The sequence below is a fragment of the Catharus ustulatus genome, chromosome 4 (genome assembly GCF_009819885.2).
Source record: "Catharus ustulatus isolate bCatUst1 chromosome 4, bCatUst1.pri.v2, whole genome shotgun sequence".
NCBI lineage: Eukaryota > Metazoa > Chordata > Aves > Passeriformes > Turdidae > Catharus > Catharus ustulatus.
The window spans coordinates 64229420-64250806 of record NC_046224.1 but is presented as its reverse complement, the minus strand read 5'-3'; the positions used below and the strand labels follow the sequence as shown (position 1 = coordinate 64250806).

At 42.4% G+C, this 21387-nt stretch overlaps 1 protein-coding gene across 3 annotated transcripts in view; it reads left to right on the top strand.

Moving 5' to 3' along the window:
- ETV6 (ETS variant transcription factor 6) overlaps positions 1-21387 on the top strand; it is a 126525-nt gene that overhangs the window by 30512 nt on the left and 74626 nt on the right. Inside the window, exon 2 of one of the 3 annotated variants that reach the window (XM_033058843.1) lies at positions 12229-12352. In XM_033058843.1, the coding sequence (XP_032914734.1) occupies positions 12229-12352 (124 nt within the window). Of the gene's footprint in view, positions 1-12225; positions 12353-12383; positions 12409-21387 lie in introns of those variants that run through there. The other 2 variants (XM_033058842.1, XM_033058844.1) reach the window with 2 other exon arrangements.

The window sequence follows — 21387 nt, the reverse complement described above, 5'->3', positions numbered from 1 at the left end:
GTGATGAATAATTATCTGCCTAGTGCCTTATAGGAGGATGAAGTGGCATCTGTTTCTGGGATTCAGAACTGTTTGCTGTGGAGTTCAGGGATCCATATCCCAGCACTGGCTGGGAATTAGATGTGTGGTGTAGAAGTGACAGGACCAAATATGCAGGAAACCAACTGGCTGCTCAGAAGCCTTGATCTCTGCCTGAGCTTACCATGAGGAGTTCATTTGACTACTTTGTGCCTCAGTTTCCCATCTTATCTGCCATGTAACTTATCTCTTTAGCTGTTAAACAGTTTTAAATGGGACTGCCTTCCACTATCCAAAACAGCTATTCTACTTCAACAGAGTCTTAGTAATAAATGTAAACAACTATGGTCTTTGGATAGTCAAAATAAATTTAGGAAGATTCTGGTTAATTTTTGATTTTTCAACTGTGTTACCAAGGGTTGATCTTTGGACCTATATAACCAAACTTTTTCCTTGGTTGCTTTCTGTTATTCTGCCTTTCGAAGGACTTTGTGGAAAAGAAAGCAGTATAAAAATCACACAACCGGTTTGGCAGGTCCTGTATAAACAGGAGAAATGCCAGGAAAAGTCTTATGTCTTTGTTGCCAGCTTAAAAAAAACAGGTTAATTTTCTCCTAATGAAAACTTCAGCTGTCGCTGTGTGCGAGGTGAACTGTGAGGATGGGCATGTGGTGGAAGGGGCTTGGGGTACATGCTGGAAGGAACATTCCCTCAGATGATGGGAATATTGTCTCAGTCACCTTCTTGGCTGTAGGAACAGAAGAAGCATTTTGTCATGGTTCTTGTAAGCAGATTTGGTTTTTGTGTTTTTTTTTCCTTCCCCCATCTCCTCTGGCAGTCTCACAGCTCAGCTCTGGTGTTAAACACACCCTGCTTGATTAACTGGGGGTGATTGATGTCCCCCTGTTTTGCTTTGCTTGTACCAGGAGAGAACTGTGCTGATATTTAAGATTGTGTAGCTGTGAGTTGGGATGGGTGAGGAAACCTGCCTTCCCAAATGGATCTGTGCCATTGCATAACCGTGGGAAGGGTTGGAGTGCCTCTGTCCTGGTTCTTGTGGCAAAGGAGGGATGTGTTTCTGGAACGGGTTTGAAGCTCTCTTCTGATTTAGGCGATCTCTGCTGCCACTTAGGAGCTGAGAGAGTTCACTCAATGCATTGATAAGGAGGAGTGTTAGAAATCAGAAGTTCCCATGAGGAGGATGTTTAAAATCAATGCTAAAATGCAAAATGAAATGATGCATTCTGAGAGTTTTTGCAAGTTGTCCATGTCATTCTACTTCTCTTGTAGTTCATCCTGTTTCTAGAGCAGCAGCATAACCCCAGAAACACGACCGTGTGGGTAGAGGGGTGAAATGGGATTTAGGTAACTTGCTGCTTCTTCCTGCGCCTCTGTTCCTAACTGTAAGCTGGGATTCAAACAGGCCCTTCCTCTGGTGCTTCAGTGTCTTGACTATTTTGGCTTTGAACTCATCAGGGCTGTCCTCTGCTCACTATTTCTGGAGCACTTTGGGCAATGGCATGGTGTTTATTCGCTTCTCAGTGCTGTCACTGTATAAATGTCAAGTCCGAACAGTGGGGTTCACAGCCGAATAGAGTTCTTGGGAGAACATACTGTTTTCTGAGGTGTCAAAGTAGGTTTTTCCTCAGCCTCTGTACCCTGAATGGGTACTTAATCTGCTTATGTTTTGGTCCCTCCACTTGTAAAGGTGAGTGTAATAACACTTCCCTTCATTGCAAGAAAGTGCTAAAGGTATTATAGGATGTATTTAAATAGTGTAGTAATAAGGACTGTGAAGAAGCCTTCAGATTTATTAAAATGGCCTTAAGACCAGCACTTTACTCTCTTTTTAAAATATGTCTGAAGTTTACTCTATTTCAGCTGGCTCAGTTCCCAAGCTTCTCACTTCTGTAGTGAGGCAATATTTGCAGGTCAGAGGCAGTCCTATGGTAAGGGTGGAGTGACTCTCACTGCAGCGTCCATTCAGATGTGAACCAGCAATGCTTAGTTGTGAAAACAAGCCAAAGATAACCAGAGTGAAACTTCAGCACTTCTGTTCTGCCAGGAACAACATCATAACCAATGCTTCAGGATTATGAGCTAAAACAAAATAATAATTTGAGGAAGAACAAAAAGCGATGCAGAGGTTGAAAGGAACAATTAAAACAATTGGGGAACTTAACCAACAGGAAAAGCTATGGCAGAAGGAAAGCAGCTAAACTGATATTTGTCACAGGGCTTGACACACCTGTGGCCCTCAGCATTTATCCCATTGTCCTGTTGGCACAACCAAGACAGTGAGGGCTGTGGTAGCACCAAAGTTGTTTTGGAGATCTCAGCAGGTCTGGGAGCAAACAGACGTGTGTGTTCACTGTTTCTCTTCAGCCTCTTCTGTGGAGCTTGTTCTGTCCTGCGCTTCTGCCACCCAGCCCTGTATGGCACCTCTGTACACGAGGTGATCCATTCTTGTTCCTCTGCTGCGTGCTGGGAGTGCCCCTGGAATTTCCAGAGTGAGGGAATAAGGTCTGTGTGGGGTGTACCCTGTCACATGGACAGGTCATACCTGGAAGGCATCTCTTGTTTTCAGAGCAGTTGGGAAAGAATTGCTAATAGCTCTCCTTACGCAACAGAATATTCACCCGCTTAGTTCATTACTTATTAGCTCCAGGCAGGGACATGGCAGATTTGTTAATAGCAATGGTCAAATCATTACAGTGTGCGGCATTAATGGAGGAGAAAGCATTTAATAAAGAGCCATCACTTGACCCTGTCATTGTCCATGGAATATAGACCATGCTGTTGAATTCAGGCTCTGCTCTTTTCCTGTCAGCTAGCACTTCTTAAAAGTATGTCTTGCTCAGGAACTTCAGCTTCTCTTTGAGCACATATGAAAGCACATCTATTCTTCTTTTGCATCAGATATGCAGTACCATGACCAGCTATTTCTGTACAAATATATTTAAAAATTCCCCTAAGTTCTGCCAATCCTGATGGTCCTGTGCTTGGAAAAAAAAACTTGCCTGTCTTGCGTACATAGGGGTGTGTGTGTATGATGCAGAATGAAGAGCCTGCAAACGTGTGGGATGCAATATTCTCAGGGAAGTCCTACCAGCTGTTTTTAATATACTCTCCTTTGTCACCTAGCGTTTCCTTGTCTAGTCACACTGATCTTAATGTTGTTCACATTGAAGTAAGTAGCTGGAGTAGGTGAAAGAATGGGGAGAGAGGAAGATTGTAATTTGATGTTTCTTCCCTCTCCAGTATCTATACAGTAGTCAAGGTCAATGCAAGTATGGCCCTTTCTAGGAACTCCCTCTGCATTTAATGAGTTGGGAGTTGAATAATCTGAATATTTATGATATTTTATAGTGGCAAATATCCATGATCTTCTTTTGTTTCTGGATTAGCTTATTAAGACAGTCTTTGAGAGTGGGTATTTTATTTGACTGTCTTACCTCATTGAGGATTCTGTTTAGTTTACTCAAGTAGATCTGCCCATTTTTTAACCAGCAGCCCTTATTATAACTGTCCTATCCTCAGACTGGCCTAGATTCTCTCTTAAAAATTGTTTTTACCTACTTAGAGATGTTTTGGAACAAGGGGATTTGGCATGCTTCCCTACCATGCTGCATGTGCTGGGTTACTGTGACACTACTGGAATCTTCAGGAGCAAGAAACTGTAAGGTGTCGACCTCAGCATGACACTCCCAGGTTTCTCTGGGCATTTGACATGGCCTTTTCATGGAAAGTCTGCCAGAAGTCTGAACTGTGGAGAAATGCTGTGGTGGAAATGCAGGGGTGCTGTGTATGCCAATAGTAAGGTGATAATAGATGAGAGACAGTAAGCTTAAGTTACTGGAGAAGAGGAAGACTGAGACCCATATGTAGATTTTACTTCCATTAGTGTAAATGTGGACCAGAAACACTGTTTAAAAATAAATAAAATTCCCTGAAGAATTTTGCAGGTAAAGATGGGAGCAGGATCCAGCTGTGCAATGGGACCAATAAGGGCAATTTCTTATATTTGTAAGTGGTATTTTTAAAATGTGTATTTCAGGTTGTTGCAGCTCCGTTTCTGTTTCCATCAGTGACTGAGGGTTAAAAGAAGATGTGACTTTTATATGAATTACTCTCCCATGATTTTTCCACTACTTAATTGATGGGCAATTAGATATCCCAGGACAGTGAATGAATTGACCTCATCTGTGTGACAGTTCTGACCTGTGATTTGTGCTGTGTAAATATTTGATATCCTCTTTTGTGAAGGACCCTGTTCACAGTAACTGTAGCTTCACTAGAAATGTTTAGAAAGCGGTGCACATCCATGGTAGGAAGATCAGAAATTATGATTGTCCTTGGATATGTGTTTGAATGTATAGCAGTATTGTGACTTTGACAGCTCAGTAATGCAACCAAGTAAAAACACTTGTGCCATGCCAGCCCTGAGATGCAGAAGAGGAGCTTTCCCATAACACATGAGAGGGCAGCTCCCTGTACACCATGTTTCCCCTTAGTCTTCCCATCTCAGTTTCATGGCCTCCAGGAATCTTGCCCTGAAATGAGCACATGACTGCAGTAAGGGTGTTCAGGGTGTTAATTCCCACGCACACAGGCAGGCTTGTACAACCACCGTATGTTACAGAGATGAGGCTCCCCATCCCTACCTGTTTTAGAAAAGGGAACACAAAAAGTGCAGTGAAGTATCTCTGACATGCAGCTAAGCCTGGAAAGTTCTTCGCTGTTACCTTCCTTGCTTCTGTGCTGCTTACTCACTGGCCACAGTACTTCAAAGCCTCATGTGGGAATTTTTCCCTAGCTGTACAATTAACTGTCTCCCTTGAGCCTTCTGTGGCGCTTTGTGTGGCGTGAGTGTGCCAACAAATCATGGTGTAGATGCCAAAGGGACCCTGTGGGTTACAGGAGTGGCCCAGCTTTTTCCATGCCCTGCTTAAACAAAGGTCAGTAGCAAGTTCTTCAGAGAAGAACCCCAGGATGCAAATTTTGAAGTTGCATGTTGAAAAGAAGTATTATTACACCAAAAAGTATGATTTTTATATATAACATGGTGAGGAGAAACATTCTTGACTAAAGCTCAATTTCTTGCTGTGTGATTAAACGTGGCACAAAAATTCATTTTTACAGAACCAAGGATGTCCAACTCTTGTGGTTCAGAAGTTCCTTTGGGAAGGTGAGGAATCCACCAATCCCACATTTTAACAGGGATCTGAAAAGAGTTGGGGGCAGATAGTTTCTTAGTGTCAGGCAGTGGAATCTGTAATTGACTTCTGCCTTGAAGTAGTAGGTCAGGGGGGCCAAGTCCCAGTTTTATTGCCTCTTCTTGGAGCCTTGCTGCAGAAGGGTGGGTGGATAGATAAAGCTTTACTCCCGTTTGGAGTATGATGATTCCGCTTCCAAATTCTGAACTAGAATCTGCCTCTCATGTATTTTCTGCTGCCTAGCTGGGATATCTACAGATAAAATGCTTTATTAAAAATATAAATGACTGATCCTTTGATGAACTGTACTGAGCTTTTTGCCTTAGTTTTATCTTCTAGTTTTACCTGATACTGTCTTCACACAGCCTGTTCCATTCTCTATTCTCCCATATTTGCAGCAAAGAAATACTTTTTGAGCGTGTGGCTAACGTAGTTTTTGGCTTCTTTGATACTTGCTAATTTGAAATATTTTGGGGTGCTTATACAATAATGCAACTGTATCATGGCATTTCCAATGACAGCATTGAGCTCCTCAAGCTGCCTTTTCATAGCACTCTAGTGCGTTGGTATTGCTGCTGTACAATTTTAATTTAATTAGGACAGTGGCTGTAATCACTATGGGAGAAGCATGGACTTCCCCACTGTCTCCTTTCCCCTTCCCTTTGTGATGAACTATTGCACCACTCTGTTTGTTTGCTTGAGTAAGGATTTTGAGGCATGAGAGGAGAGCCATCACCTGCCCCTCTGCAGGGAGGACAGGCTGGAGGGAGGAACCAGGGGAGGAACTGAACTTCACAAAATTGCTAAGGTTACTGACACAATCTCTGCTTTCTGCCCAGGAAACGAGATGTTAATCTTTTCCTACTGCTGCTTTGCATAAGGTCCATTCCAGAGAGCTGTGTTTGTTTTAATTTCTCTAATTACTGATAGTGTGCTGATTATGCTGCTGTAGATTTGATGTGAATTGCTATATTAATGGGATCAAAAATTAGGAGATGTCTGCCGTGGAAATTAAGAAGATGACAGCAGCTGGGGGAAGGGAGGGAAGTAGAGAGTTGAATTCATACCCTGTTACTGCAGAGCTTCAGTTGGCTTTTTTGGAGCCTGAGCCTTTGTTCCTGGCAGAAGTTGGAGTATGCAGACTAGAATGTTGACCAAAGTCCCCAAATGTGCTATACAGCCCATTAGAGGCTCAGATTTCCTTCCTGCTCCCTATGTTAGACTATGTAATTCATCTTATAGTGGTCTTCTGGACTTTCATATCCAGCTATGGTATTGCATACAAACCACTGGTGAACAGTGCATCTGTCTTCCTTCCCTTTCTTCTTCTCACTTTCTTCCCTAAGGATTAATTTACTTGAATCTCCTGGTGTTTTCCCCTGTGCTGGTTTGCTGTCATTGCCCTGCTGGGTGTCCAGAGGTTCAAAGCCTTCTAAATTTTTCCTGAAAACACATAATTTTCCCCCAAACATACTTGTCTCTAAGGCCCTGTTCTCCCCTCTCCGTTACTCGAGCCACCTACTCCTAGGAGGATCCACAGCAGGAAAAGCAGACCCTCACAGGCTCCCCCTGGCTCCTGCTCTCTTGGCCTGACTTTTCATTTCATGGCACAGGTACACCAGCATCCTGGGAGGCAAATGTGTGTCAGCTTTCACTCTCAGTTCCAACTTTCTCCCTATGTGGTATCATTATGTGCAGTATAGGAGGAAATTTTTATGTGCTGATTAGGGTCAGCTGCCTTTTCTGTCCAGCACAAGGTATTTGCAGACCACATTGGCTGTTTTGGTTTCCTGAAAACTGCTGCATAGGTATTGCATTTCTTTGCTTTATCAGTTAAAAAAGGTAGTTTTACTATACCACCTATCCAGCTACTGAAATAATCATTGGGACAATGTAAGAGCTTGCTTAGCAGACTTTCTTGCATATTTTATTTTCACTTCTACAAAAACTTGTATATTCTTTGTGCCTGCCATCTGAGTGAACTTAGTAATGGGACAAAAAGACTATCAGATTGCAAGGCTGTTGCTTTGGAGTTTAGAAGGGGGCAATTATATCAAAAGCCTGAAGCTATTTTTATTTGCAGCCTCCGTCATCCTCAACTGTTAAACTTTTAATTTTTATAGTATTTTTTTTTTGGTTAATATTTTTATTTTAGTAATACGAATTATTTGTGTTCCTGACAAAGAAAATGCTGTTCATGTAGATTTTGTCAGTAAAGGATGTATCTCGGTTCTTCAAACTGAAGTCAGTGTGTGCTTTGATGGCTTTGGGAGTCTAGTCAGCTGTTAGATACATGCCTACTACATAGTCATGGCCAGTATAGCTTTTGATTTAGACAAGATGGTTTGATCTGTGGCATTCTCAGCAGCTGAATATTTAGTAAAGAGAAAGAACCCATAGATTCTCTTGATTTTTAGCCATGTGTTTGTCTCTGCTCAGTTGGGCAGGTATGTCCTACCCTCAGCAGTCCTGGCTGGTTGTCCAGGTGGCACTCTTGGAGCACTAGCCACCAGAGTAAACCCTGTGGAGTGCCTTCCATAAAAATTTACTTCATGTAGCTCTTAAATTACTGTAAGCAACATGAAATTTCATGGTGAAACTTTCTTGACTCCTTATTAGCTGAAGAAATCAATCTAAAAAGATGACGGCAAGCAATATGCCATCTGTTTTAGTCACCTCTTTGTGGCTACTGGCAAAATGCTCAGGAGTTGCTATTTTGAAATTTCTTAACTGGTAATTGTTTGGGGCTGGGCGTTTGGTCGCTTACAGGTTTAGATGTTTATAGAGTCCCCTGGCAGGTGGTGAATATGGAATGTGGTAGTACCAAGCTCTTGCTTGGCACTCATCACCAAAAATCTCACAGGACCACATCAAATGTGTATTGATTTAGTTTCTTTTACCAGTAGATTAAGCTGCAAGCAAGGTTGTTTGCTCAAGAACACGCAAAGTTCATGCAGGTTCTACCAGCACTACCTATCCTTCTTCCCAAGCTGTGGCTTGAACAAGCCTACCATTCTTGGCCTTAATACCAAAAAAAAAAAAAAAAAAAAAATTAAAAGAAGAAAACAATACACTTGACTAGTTAGGAAAAATTCAGAAAAATTCGTAGTAGCAGAGTATCTGGTTGCATAACCTTAGAGGCGTGAGACCCCAGCCATATTTGTTTGGTAGATTCCACAGAGAGAAGCACTGGGCAGTTCTGGAGCTGTGAAGATTAATGCAATCCGTTCTCAGTGGTGTGAGCACAATAGGTACCTCCTGGAAACGTGACTGTAAAAAGCCTCAGAAAGCCTGGAGGAGCACATGTGACCTTGTGCATTGACTGTGCAGGCTGAGCACTGTGTGTGGCTGAGCACAGAGCAGGGGCAGGTTGCAGAACTAGACTGGAGTTTGCAGTTCTGCTGCCAGACATGTTACTGCCCCATGCTGCAAACAGGGATTATACTAATTTTTTCCACAAGCCCAGTGTCTTGACCTCCCTGTGCCATTACCATTCCACACCTTTTGGAAGTCTGTCCAGGACAGTTAAAGGGCAACTCTTTGAGCATGCAGTTGTTAAATGTATTGCCCTTGAGAGGCACATGCTGTCTTTTTTCCAAGACAGCTTAACTCTGAAATTACTTAGCTCATTTGAGCTGTGCTCTTGCTGTGACTCAGGTTGTCTGTGTGTCTAATAAAAAGAAAAAGACTTACCTAATGTCTGTAAATTACTTTGATATTTAGGCTAAAGGTGCTGACAGAAAAATGCAGGATTAGCAAGAGAGGGCATTTCAAAGGCACTAATAGGAATTGGATAACTAACTCCCCTTCGTGTCTTGTAAAATGCCTTCTGCAAATAGCAATTCACACATTACTGTGGACATCGAAGATGTATGGGAAAAGTAACTGCAGTTCCATGTCTTGTTTGGTTTTGGCTGTCCTGTCCTTATGAATACTAGGAAACAATTAATCAAATGAGTTTGTTTAAAACAGCAGAACTCAATGAACTGCCATGATATAAATCAAGTTATGGTATGCCTTTAGGAGATTGATCAGTAGAGGCAGCCCATACTGGAAACATAATGGTTTGGTTTAATACAGCACCTCCTGGGTCTTGAGGGAAGTGGGCAGGTTCTGGATTAGATTTCATTTTCCACCTGCTCTTGGGCAGTGAGGAGAGCCTTTGAAGCCACTTTGTCTTTGCAGTGGTGATTCAGTGAGCATGAAATGTGACCTGAGCTTGGACTGTATCCTGCATTCTTCAGGCAGGAGGAAAAGGACTTTGGATACCCACCTATCCTCTAGTGCCCGTTAACAGAGGCAGGCATCTGTGTGGCTGTGTTTCAGAGGTGTTCCTCTTTTTATGGTTATCTCCATGAACAAAGTGAGCAGCTGCGCTGTGGTTTGATTATCTGTGCTGTGGATCGCAGCAGGAAATGCTGGGAAGTGCCTGGTCTCCATCCCTTCCAGGGGTGCTGTGCACCAGGGTGAGAGATGCAGATGGGCACAGAGAGCCACACATTGGGAATGGGAAGCACAGAGTCAGCTGGTTTGAGTTGGGAAGTTGAAAAACAAATAATGCCTTGTAGACAGGTGTGTCTTCTGTCACAATGAACATCCCCATTTGGTAACTGCAAAAAACTGAATTCATCCAAGCTAATGGGTTACTGTTGCCTGGACAGTGATGAGTAGAAAGAAACTGAGTTTTGGGAGACAGGAACATAAAACTGAACAATTTCTCTTAAAAAAGTACTGAGCTGACAGCCACAGGGGCCATGCTTGCAGAAATAACAAAGTGATGGTGGAGTGAAACAGGTCTGTCTTCTCACTGTCTAAACCTGTAATAGTTTGTTTTCTCATGCTGTCAGTCTTCTCTGCCATGTGGTTATAGGGTGTTGTGGTGGACTCCTGATGTTGAGGCTAAACTTCTGGTTCTGCCTGAGCTCCTGAGCAGCAAACAGTACCTTGCAAAAGAATGAACTGGGCTTGCTTTGAAGTGGTGGTTGCAAGACTTTGTACGTGTTTGTCCTAGTTTGGAGGACAGGTGTCTGCTGAGAAAGGCAGGAACCTCTCTTTGAAATGGAGAATGTAAACCCCCTCCCTCCAAATTATTATAATTTTGAAATCAAGGGGCTTTCAGGCAAAGATATGGGAATTAGGAATAACAGTTCTTTACTAGGGAAATTAAAATAGAAATACAGTACTACAAAGAAACAAACCCCAAACCCTGACAAAGTCAGAGTACAACCTGACACCCCGTCAGGCAGGGTGTTGGTAGCAGTCCCATTCCATGGTGGCTGCATCCTCCTGCAGTGACAGATGTGGTTCAGTTGGAGCAGTGCTCCTGTACAAGGTGCAGTTTCCCTCTGGAGGTCCACTGGTGATGTGGAGAAATCCGGTTTTGCTCTGGAGTCCAGTGGAGAAAGGGGCTCCCTTAGCATCCCAAAACCTCTGTTTTTATCTTGGTAAGAAATGTTGGGCTCTTCCCCCTGGCTGGAGCAACTTCCAATGGGATGCAGTAATTTTATCAGTCCCACAGTGGGACTCAATGGCCATGAGCAGAAAATGACTGGCTGGAGGAAGGATGGGTTGTGAAAAGATAAAGAACAATGCCCTGCCTGGTTTCAATGGATGGCCCATTAGCAGAATATCTGCCATTGAGATAAGGGTCACTGCCCCCACCCTCAACAGATGGTGATAGAACAGATACCTTTTATCACACTCTGTATTGTAACCCAGGACAGCGTTCCCTTTATTTTTGGATGTCAGCTAATCTGCCTGCAGAGTCTTTTGCAAACCTCCCCTTCCCTTTGGTGGCAAGGGTGCTTACATTACATTCTAGAGGTGCCTCTATCAGCCTCAGTCTGTTTTCCTGCCTCATGGCTTATGATAATGCTGTGGTTTTTCATGGAAGCAATTACCTTCATTTGGTCCAGCTTCAAAATTGTTTTTTCCATTTGCTGGAGATCAATGTTGGAGTGAGAGGCTGCATTCATACTGTCCTGCAAATGCTCAGAAGTTGCAGTAGCTCCTTCTGCTTCTCTGTGTGCAGGGATGTAAATCCGTGCTGTTTGCACTGGCATCATTACATGTCAGTAGTGTGGTTCTGGAGAATAACATGCATTACCTTCCGGGAAATATATGATAATGGATTTTTCTATGTTTCTGTAAAATTGTGTCTATGTTTATTTACAAAAGGGTATTTTTTGTACCATGATTGGAGTACAGTGTTGGAGGTGTAGAATACTGAAGAATTTTCCCATCAGATAACATGAAGTTTCAGGCTTAGGTTTCTTGTCAGGCATTTTCATAAGTAAAAACCTAACAGTGACAATTATGAAACTAATACAACATTCACAAGTTACCCTTTAACTCTGTTTGACTGTATTATGTTGCAAGTTGAACTACTTCAAAGAAGGTAACAGTAATTTGTTTAGCAAAAACAAGAGTACTATGTTACTTGATGGTAAATAGAGTAGTGTTTAGTGATGTGTTTTTCTGCAGTTATTGATTAATATCTTTTTAAAGGTAGGAAGGAGTATAGTGCTAGACACTTAGCTTGTTCAGATCATGACTGCCTTGTTAGTGTAGGATTAAGTGGTTTTGGCACTTCAGTGGTATTCATGCATGTATCATGGAGTTGCTGTCAGATTTTCACTGACGTAAAACGCTTGGCGTCTCCCCACTTGTGTGTCACTTCCCCTATCCTCCCTTGGCAAATTTCTGAGAAGACCCTTGGAAACTTCATGGCTCTTTTGAAAATTAATCCTGCCACCCTGAAAGGTGCTTGCCCCCTCTGGGGCACAGGGCAGCTCTGACCACCAGTGTTCTGTGTGTGTGCTCTGGAGCTCCATGGGCAGCTGGTGCATCACCAGTGCTGCTCACATCGCCAGGCACACACTTCCTTCCTTCTACCCACATCCACCTCCTCTGCCATGGTTTCATACCTCTGTTCCAAAGTTCACGTTGTCCTCTCTCTTTCTCTCCCTCCCCCCCCACTTTCTTTTAACAGCAGGAAAGAATTTCGTACACACCTCCAGCGAGCCCCGTACCAAATTACGCTTCGTCACCACTACATGTCCCAGTGCCTCAAGCGATCAGGATGGAGGAAGACACCATCAGACTGCCAGCACACCTGCGTGAGTGTCAGCACGAGGCTGCTTAAGTTCTTGGACTGAGGAGGGCATGGGGCGGGGTGAGGAGTTATTTCTGGTTTTATGGAAGAGAGCAGGGAAGTCCCTGGCTTTATAATTTTTTTTTTTTTTTTAAATAAGCTCTAGCTGGTTTGCTTTTTTTAGCTGTTGCTTTTAATTGAAGAAAATTACTCTTAAATAAATATGCTGAATCTCCCTTCCCATCTCCTGCACCACTTGTCAAGCATTTGGCTTGTTTCTCATGACAGGCACAAATATGGAGGGTTGCTTTTGACAGGAAGTGCTGTGTTTCCTTCCACTTTATTGGAATTGCTCAGTTATGTTCTGCAACACAAGGTCAGAGTTTCACTATCTGTGGCAAGTGGAATCTGTTCATGCTGCGGCTATTTTCAGGTTCTGAGGGGTCTCAAATACTTGTGATGCCCAGACTCTTTAGTATAGAGCATGAGTGCTGCCAGAGGCAATGGAAAAGGAGAAGGAATGAGCTTAGCTGAGCACAAAAGGATGTTGCAAAGGAGGAAGGACGTATCACAGATATTGGAACAAAAACTGGAGCTGAGGGCGAGGTGAGAGCCAGGTACTTCCTTGCTGAGATAAGTTGGACAAATAGGAAAGACCAAGGACTGTTGGCCAGTGAGAGGTGAATTAAGACAGGGACAAGAAGAGTGGAATTTTCCTTTTTGGAGGGGAAGCAGTTCTGATGGAAATAAAGATGTTTTAAGTAAACTTTTGTCAGGTGTTACATTCCTGGGCTACTTAAGCAACAATGAACAAGAGGACCAGAAGCAAACAAAACTTTGTGCTTTGCCCTCTGACAAACAGGTTTGGGATTTTGCAGGGGGAAGAGGGGGAAGTCCATGTTTATCACAAGACACTCTGATTCCTGTCCTCAGCTGTTTTCCACATACATTCCTTTTCTGGATGCAAACTGTGCTTAAAGCATTTCTACTTTATTCCTGTGCTCACTCCCTTGCTGGCCACTGAGTTAGTCTGCCCCACAGTCACTTGCTCCCATGCCATGTCTCACGTGTCCTCCATGGCCCAGTTTTCTGTGCTTCCTGGTGGGAATGGGAGCTGCTGCTGCAGAGTTTCTGACCATGTCTGGTGCCTGTCTGAGCGACTGTGAGCTCCCAGGCCTGGTTTGCACATATGTGTGTGACTGCTCAGCTGTTCCCCTGGCCTGGGGAGGACTTGGCTGCCACACTTAAGGGGCATTTCTATGCTTTGCCTAAAGAAGGCACAAAATAACCCAACATAGGAGCAGTTTTTCTCCAGCAGTTCTTCTCCCTACTGGTGCTGTATATCCCCAGATCTTTTTGATTTCTTCCACATTGCAGAAGTTGGTACTGTTTATTTCTGCTGTGGGAGCCGCTGCCTGTCCACTCCACAGCCAGGATCACAGCTGGGTTTGCAGTTACTTATTTGCCCTCCCCGCTGTGTCTGGCAGATGCATAAAGCAGAGAGGCAGAGACTCTTGATACTGAAAGTGGTGGTACATATTGTACCTGCTTCCTTCCCAGCAGCTAGACAGCGTGCTGGATAATGTTGAATTTATAAAGCTTCCTCTCAGTGAAGACTTCTTTCACAGTATTTTTAGAATGTGATCCAACCTTTCACCTTGACTCTTGTTTTGGTTTTTCTGTTCTTTTGGTTGGCACATTTTTAAATTTGCAAGGCTTCTTTCCCTTTAGTATTTCCACACCAGTCTGACTTGTTGCAGTGTAAAAGCACAGATGATTAATCCTGAAATATCTGTGAAATAGCCTTCCATAAAGTTAGTGTCTGAGGTCATAAACAACATGAAACACATTTACATAGCCTTACTAATTGCAGTCAATGGCAGTGTAGTATTTTGTAGCTCAGTATGCAACCAGTATTGACACAAAACACTGCTGTCAACCTACAGACCACCCAAACACTGATAAAACCACTCTTCAAGTACATAGATTCATAGCTAGGCCAGAAGCAACCATTCTGAATTTCTAAAACAATCTCTGTTTTAACTTTTGTAACAAAACTTCAGCGGTAACTGCTTGTTTAGGTCCAGTAACTGAGCTACAATATGTGCAGAAAGATTTCTGCTCTGCATGTAAGAAAAACTTAAGTGATGAGGAGGATATAAAGTCTCTAGATGTTCTTTTAATGCTTAATTATCTCCTTATTTGCCTTTTTTTTAAGTGCCCTATTTATAGTTTGAATTAGTCAAGCTTCAGTTTCCAACTATTAGATCTCATTATCGCCTTTCCTGCTAAATATTGTTGAAAGGCTCCTCCTGATATAGGTGCTTTTAGATAGTCACTTCTTAACCTTTTCTTGGCTAAACTGGATAGGAAGAGAGGTTCTTAAGGCTGTCAGTCTTCCTGTTAAGCTTTCAGATTTCAAATTCTGTTTATATCACCTCTGTGAACTGTCTCCCACTTCAGACATCCTTCTTAAAGTGAAGACAACAGAAATGAAGATGATATTCTGGTGGTTTAGCTAATATGATGTATAGCTATAACTCATTTCCTTTTGGATTTTGTATGAGATTTTTAAGAGGTATTAATCCCTTTTTTTTCAGTTTTCAGGGGTTTTCAGTGCAGGGACTCCTCTCATTTATTTTTTGTTTAGTTATTTTTAGAGATGTGTCTTTGGTACAGCTTTGATCTTGAATCCAAACTGCCTCAGAAGTCAGGCAAAGGTAACTAATTTCTAGTTCAGGCTGTGTGTGAAGGCTGGGATTAGATCTGCAAAGTCCAAGGATTTTCTAGGTCTGAGATTTTGCTTGGTTCCATCCCTATGGTTGTTTTTGTTGCTTTTGTGGAGCATAATAACTTCTTTCAACCCTCACTCCTTCCAGTACAACAGGGAGATGTGGTAAATTGCTCAACTCACACAGAGTCAGTAGGTTGTCAGGCCTCCACTCCCGCTTCCATGACATTCTGATGCTGTTCAACAAAATCAAGGCAGGGTTCAGTCCCAGCTTACATCTTCATGTATCTGTGCTGTAGGTGCAGCTGCAAAGAGCAGTTTACCCAAAGAGAGACCTGGAGACAAATGTTTCACATGGAACATGTAGAGCACTCTCTGGATTCAGGCAGTTTTATACCTTCTGATAAGAAATTTCACCATTTCTAATGTTCCAGAGCACTCTGAGAGCACCAGCAGCAGCAGTATCAGAAAAATAAGTAGAGCAGTTTTCTTTGGTGTGATAAATTATTTCTCACTGCTTAGTGAACAAATAAGGCTCAGGTAGGCTGAGCTGATTTTATCCAGAGACTGGAAAAAGAAGTGCACTTTGGAAGGCTGGAATGTGGACATCTCTTTGCTACAACCCTCCTTCTTTTTGATCAACAGAGCTAAAGTTATATAGACAAACACCTTTTTCTGGGGTCAGGTGAAGACCCTTTCCCCTTCTCACACAGCCTTTCATGTTTTAAGTAGCTACTTTCTCCCCAAGCCTATTGTATAGAAATGTAGTGTAATCAGTCTTAACTTCAAATCTCTGGGATAGTAAAGAATCATTTCTGGATAAGACATAGCTTTCTCTGGTGCTGCACTTCTCTGTAACGTTCTCTGTAAGGGATTTTTGACCCATACTTTTAAACATACTTGTCTGCCTGATGTCCACTAGGAACAGAGTACTGGGGGCATTGTCAACAAAATATCAGTGGGGAGCTGGGGAATATCCTTTCCTACATTTCATGTATGTAGTGAGAAAATAGTTGCTCTTTGTCCCTGATGTGTCTGCCATGGTAGTTTTGCAGTGTGTATCATCTCCACTATAATACACTAATCTCAGGTAGAGGGAGTGTTTGGAAAATGGACATTTTTTACTGAGGATAGAAGAGAAACAAGTTCAGCTCTCAGACAGGGTGCTGCTCTTGGTGCTTTCTGGGTGCTTGGACACCTTGTTTCAGATCCCTCACTATAAAATGAAAAAAATCCCATGAGTACAAAGACTCTTATATGTTTTGAAAAATAATACAGAAACTGGCCAGGTATTGTGATAATGAAAAATGGAGAGATGGGTGGAAGTCCTCTGGAACTATTTATATACCCCTTATTTCTGGGGAAACACTCAATTTTGCCACAGAAAAAGTTAGTGGGGTTTTGTGGTGGGGGTGGTCTAGAATTTTTAAATTTCATTTTATTCTTTCTCTCATCTGGTAAAATGTTATTAGCTACTTATTTTATGCTGTGGCCAATACCTTGTAGTAAAAAGTTCTTGAAACTGGACAGAAGATACAGCATATAAGATATGGATATAAGAAGCCTTCCCTGTGTCTATGAATACACTCTGAATTATGGAGAAAACAGCTTTTTCTTTTGTTGTAATACGCAAAATCAAAATGAGGTGGTTTGCCTGCTAAAACAGCAATTGTAAACGTGTGCTAAAGGCTTCATGGTTTTCTTTTGTCTCCTTCAATGTAAAAGGTCTTCAACAAGAGAGACAGAAGAAGGGACTTGTTGTATGTTCTGATCCGATGCAACATAATTCCCCCTTGCACGCTTATGTTGATTTGTAGAGTTTGATTTTTATCTCTGTAGGGCACTTTCTCTTGGGAATATGTGCGTTTTTGTTTAGGGTGAGCAATCTTATGGACAAAGATTGCAGAGTTTTCTATTGATACAAACATGAAAACGAGTTAATTTGTTCCTCTGAGCTAATTACTCTTCTCTCCTTAATGCTGGCATCCTTCACATGCCTGCAGCCCATCGTCCTGGTACTTTTCTGTGCACACAAAGCAATTCTTGGCAACAACTAATTTTTCTTGCTACTGCCTTTTTTTCTGAACCCACTGCAGTTTGCACTGATGTTCAGAGTGCAGTAATACACTCAAAATGTCACAGTGCATGCATCACCTCATAGGGGAGAAATTTAACTTTGGGTCTGCAGTGTTGTCTCGACTCCACTCACTTTTGGGGAGTTGTGGTTGTAGGGAAAGCTAAAGACCAATTTGTAAAATAATTTGAGTGCTTTTTGTTTGCAGTGTAGGCTTGGGTTCTGGCCTTTGGTTTTCCAGGGTGTGATAAATTCCAGGTCACAGCTGCTTTGGATAAACTTCGTAGAATGCAGACCTGGTCACATACAGCTAGTGAGATGACATTTTTTATTTCGGTATCTCTGTGTCTCCCTTGTTGTTACAGTCAGTTCTACTTTCCTCATTAAGGACAGAAAGGAATTTTGTTTAGTTTTCTGCAAAGATTATATTAAAGGCCTTTAGGTTTTTACCGAGTGTTTAGTAGGAATTTTTCTGCATGGGTATTTGTGTTATTTGATTTGGTGGGAACTAGTGCAGTGGTTCTGTATTGGTTTGGCATCTTTGTGATCTTAGCTGTACCACATACTGCAATAAAGTTCTGTGTGGACATGAGTAGAAGGGTAGGACAGGTAGTCAGGCAGTTTCTTTAAACTAAGGCATTTATTAGACCTGAAGGCAGTTTGTTGCCAGTTTCTTTCTTCTGCTCACACATTGTTGCTTATATGTATCATTCGTGTTTTAAGGGCACTAGTTTTCTTTTTTTTTTTTCCTTATTAAAGGAATGCAGGAAACAATTAAGAGAAGGAGGAGGAAACAACAACACTCAGGATTGCCAAGGATTCATTTTTTTTCTGTATGGTGTCTATTAATTATGCTACTCCTTTTATTAATCCTTTGACACCTGTTAATTATTCTACAATTTTGGCTAGCAGCTGGAAAGCCACTTTGAAGCATTAAACTTATTGTTGTTTAGTTACTAGAATATTCAATGCACTGAACTGAAAGTATGTAGTGAGATGGGAAAAAAAGCCCTTTACCCTAAGCCACATTTAGAGCAGCAAGCAATAAAAATATTTGTTTTGGAAGGATCTTTGTGGAACAAAACTGACTGACGCACATACAGGCAAAATAAAATAAAAGCTTCATATGACAAAGGGACTGGGAGAGGTGGCCAGAATGTCAAATTAGTGGCTGAGACTAATCCTGGTCCTGCTGAAATGAGTGGTTAAATTCCCACTGATTTTCATGGGACCTGGACTGGCCTCTTTCTCATATGATTGGCTTCTCCTAGACCTTTCTTTGCTCTTCTCTGATGTTATGGCCACTTAAGCCTTGTTCTTCCCTTTTGCTGCCTTTGCCTTTTCTCCTAATCTGCTTTTCACCTTATATGTAACCAATACCAACGCACTACAAAAAAGAAAAAAATTAAGCCTGGCAGTGGCACTGCTTGCTAACACCTTATTGCAGTGTTTGATCTTGATGTTGTATCTTTGTCTTCTACTGTAGGCTATTCTTGCATGTTTTTATTGTGAGCTGTGCAGAGGGGGTCCATCCAGCAGTGCCTCCTGGTCTTTCATTTATAACTGTTAATAATCTACTGACAGGCTGACTGTAGTGTGGAAATCCCAGCCAGCCATTCTGTCAGCCTCAGTGATCATTGCTTGGGTTAGCCCCAGCAAAGCTCCTTCAGGACTCTGAGCTTTGTCCAGCATGCAGATCTTGGGCTGGGGAGGCACTGATCATGCTTGCCTTCTAACCTAAGGTAGGTGTTCCACAGGCACCCTCAGGTGCTCACCTGAATTGAACTCATCTGCTCCACCCTGTCTCCCAGGGGTTTCTTACAGTGAATCTCAGTTTAGCCTGAAAGAGACCATCCAAACAGAGAACTTGGATGGGTGGGAAGGCCAGTCTGAGTCACTCTTGTGCCATGGCTGGGCACAATATAAATTTTAGCGTTTTATGGGGACTGTGTTGCACTGGGAAGAGTGAAACCCCATTACTGATTCCCCTGGGAAAACTGTGGCCTTTGGATCATGAAGATCCTGTTTTGAGTTTTTGTGGCATGGTCTTCATTCATCACCTGTAAGAAACTAACCCCCTTGTCACTGGGTTTGCACTGGAGTGACAAAGGGCCCCTTCCCTTGTCACTTGTGCCAACAGCTGGTGAGTTTAACCCTAAGTCTGTTAACTCCTTACTGCTGCCTGGTGGCTATGGCAGAAGCATCCAGGTTAAGTGTAAAAACTTGTAAAGGGAGCTCACTTACTGTGAACTGGTTTCTGCTCCTTGAGAGAGTGTAGAAGCAAGTGGTTTTTATTTTTCCCAATGTGCCTGGTTGTTGCCCAGAGTTAACAGCAGTTTCCTGCACTGGCAGTTCCCAGTGGAAGCATGTGAAGGGGTAAGATCCTTCCTGCCTCAGTGGGAACTTGCAAAGCAGTCCTGGCGTGGGAGGTCAAAGAGACCTGGGCTTCAGGATCTGGAAAGCTGGCAGCAGGGAAGTCCCAGTGGTGTAAGCCAGTCTTTTACCCTTTTGGAAACCTTCACTGTAGGGTTTTAAATCTCAAAAATACATGTTCACCTCTATTCAGAGGGGAAAGGAAACCATGTCACTTTAATATGGGATTCAAGCTTGATCCCTTGTGGAATTCCCCTGGAAGTGTGGAGAGGAATAAGAAGCAAAAGCAGCAGGACATTTATGGTATTGCTGGGTTTGAAGCATTTTTAGCTTTGTCTTAAAGGGACACTGTCAAGATCAGTGAACCTAAAATTAGCTTGCTTTCCTCTTTCCATCCCAAATGTCTGTTAAATTTTTCATCTGTATTACGTTATAAATGCTTCCATGCTCTCTTTTAAAAATTATTTTTTGTAAGAAATAAAATAAATGCAAAGAATACAGCATTCATAAACAGCTGCACAACTAAAGAAAACACAGAAGAGAAACTGCGTATAAGCCATGACTAACAACTCCACAATAAGAAACCACTGTGTGGTGAGAGCCTTGCAGCAAAACACAACTGTGATAAAAAACCCTGCAGAAAGAGCACCATGATCTTTTAACAAAGATGAGCTGCTGCCTCTTGGGGGAGAACAGCTCTGTCCAGCATTGAGAGGGGCATATAGTGTCTAAGGAGAAAGCTGCTGCTGCTTTGAGGTCCCAGGAATTAATGTGGTAGGTCATGTATACACACACAGAAAGAAAACAATTATTTTGTGCCCTTTATGATACCTTTATGAGAAGCTGGATTTCCTTCTGCTCTGCTTTTATGTCTTTCCTCTCCTGTGCTGGCACTCCTTCTGGTGCTTAACAAATACAGCTTGGTAAAATATCCATTAAGTGGGGTTTTGTGCCATTTTTAGATCTCCCCATTTTACTGCTGGAGCAGAAGGACTAAATGATTCTTGAGTTTGTTGAAGACATTTTTGGGTAAAATGATTCCATCCAGATTTGGAGGCCCAGTCCAACGCCTCAGCCAAGAGCCTCTTTCCAGTATCATTCTCCAGAGGTTCTTGGGAGGGTGGAGCACTTACTGCATGAGGCATTCTAGCCTTATGGAATGCTTGTGCACTTTTATGGGATGAATAAATTTGAATGTGCTCACTTCTCATGTGAAATGTTTTGTGCAGGACTAGCATGGTGCTATTAATGTAGCAGCGATCCTTGTTCTAGAAGTTATGAGTTAGTTATATATTTAATAGGCATATGGTTGGTGATGTTGTGAGTTAATAAACAATCACCACTGATTGGCTTTTGAGAGTCAAAGTATTAGGAAACTTGCTTAACTCCAAATCTTCCCTCATGAGTTTTTATGCATAGAAGTCATACCCCGGGAATAGCCTGAAGCGCCCTGCTTTATTTACTCCATATGCCTGTCTGGTTTTGATCTCCCTATGCTTTTGTATCCCACTGAAGAGAAGTGTCTGCTCTGCACTGGCAGCATGGTCAGGTAGCTCTGTGGCAATTACACAGACCAGAAAATGAAAATGGTAGATTGTACTGTGACAAGTAAAAATTAAATTAACGTCTCCAATGATTAACCAACATTCTTCCTGCCTTCAGAGTCCACAGACGCACTATGGGGTGTTCTGCAGTCAATGGAGAGGAAGAAAAAAGGCAAAATTCTTGGTTATGGGGGTTCCTTTGGAGACAGTGGAAGTTTTCAGATCTGAGAGCTTATTGAATGAGCTAATGCTGCATTCTTTGTAGCTGGAGATGCACTATTCCGAGTCCAGAGTTGCTTGTGGCACTGGATCCCGTGGGCTATGAGAGCCTGGACCTC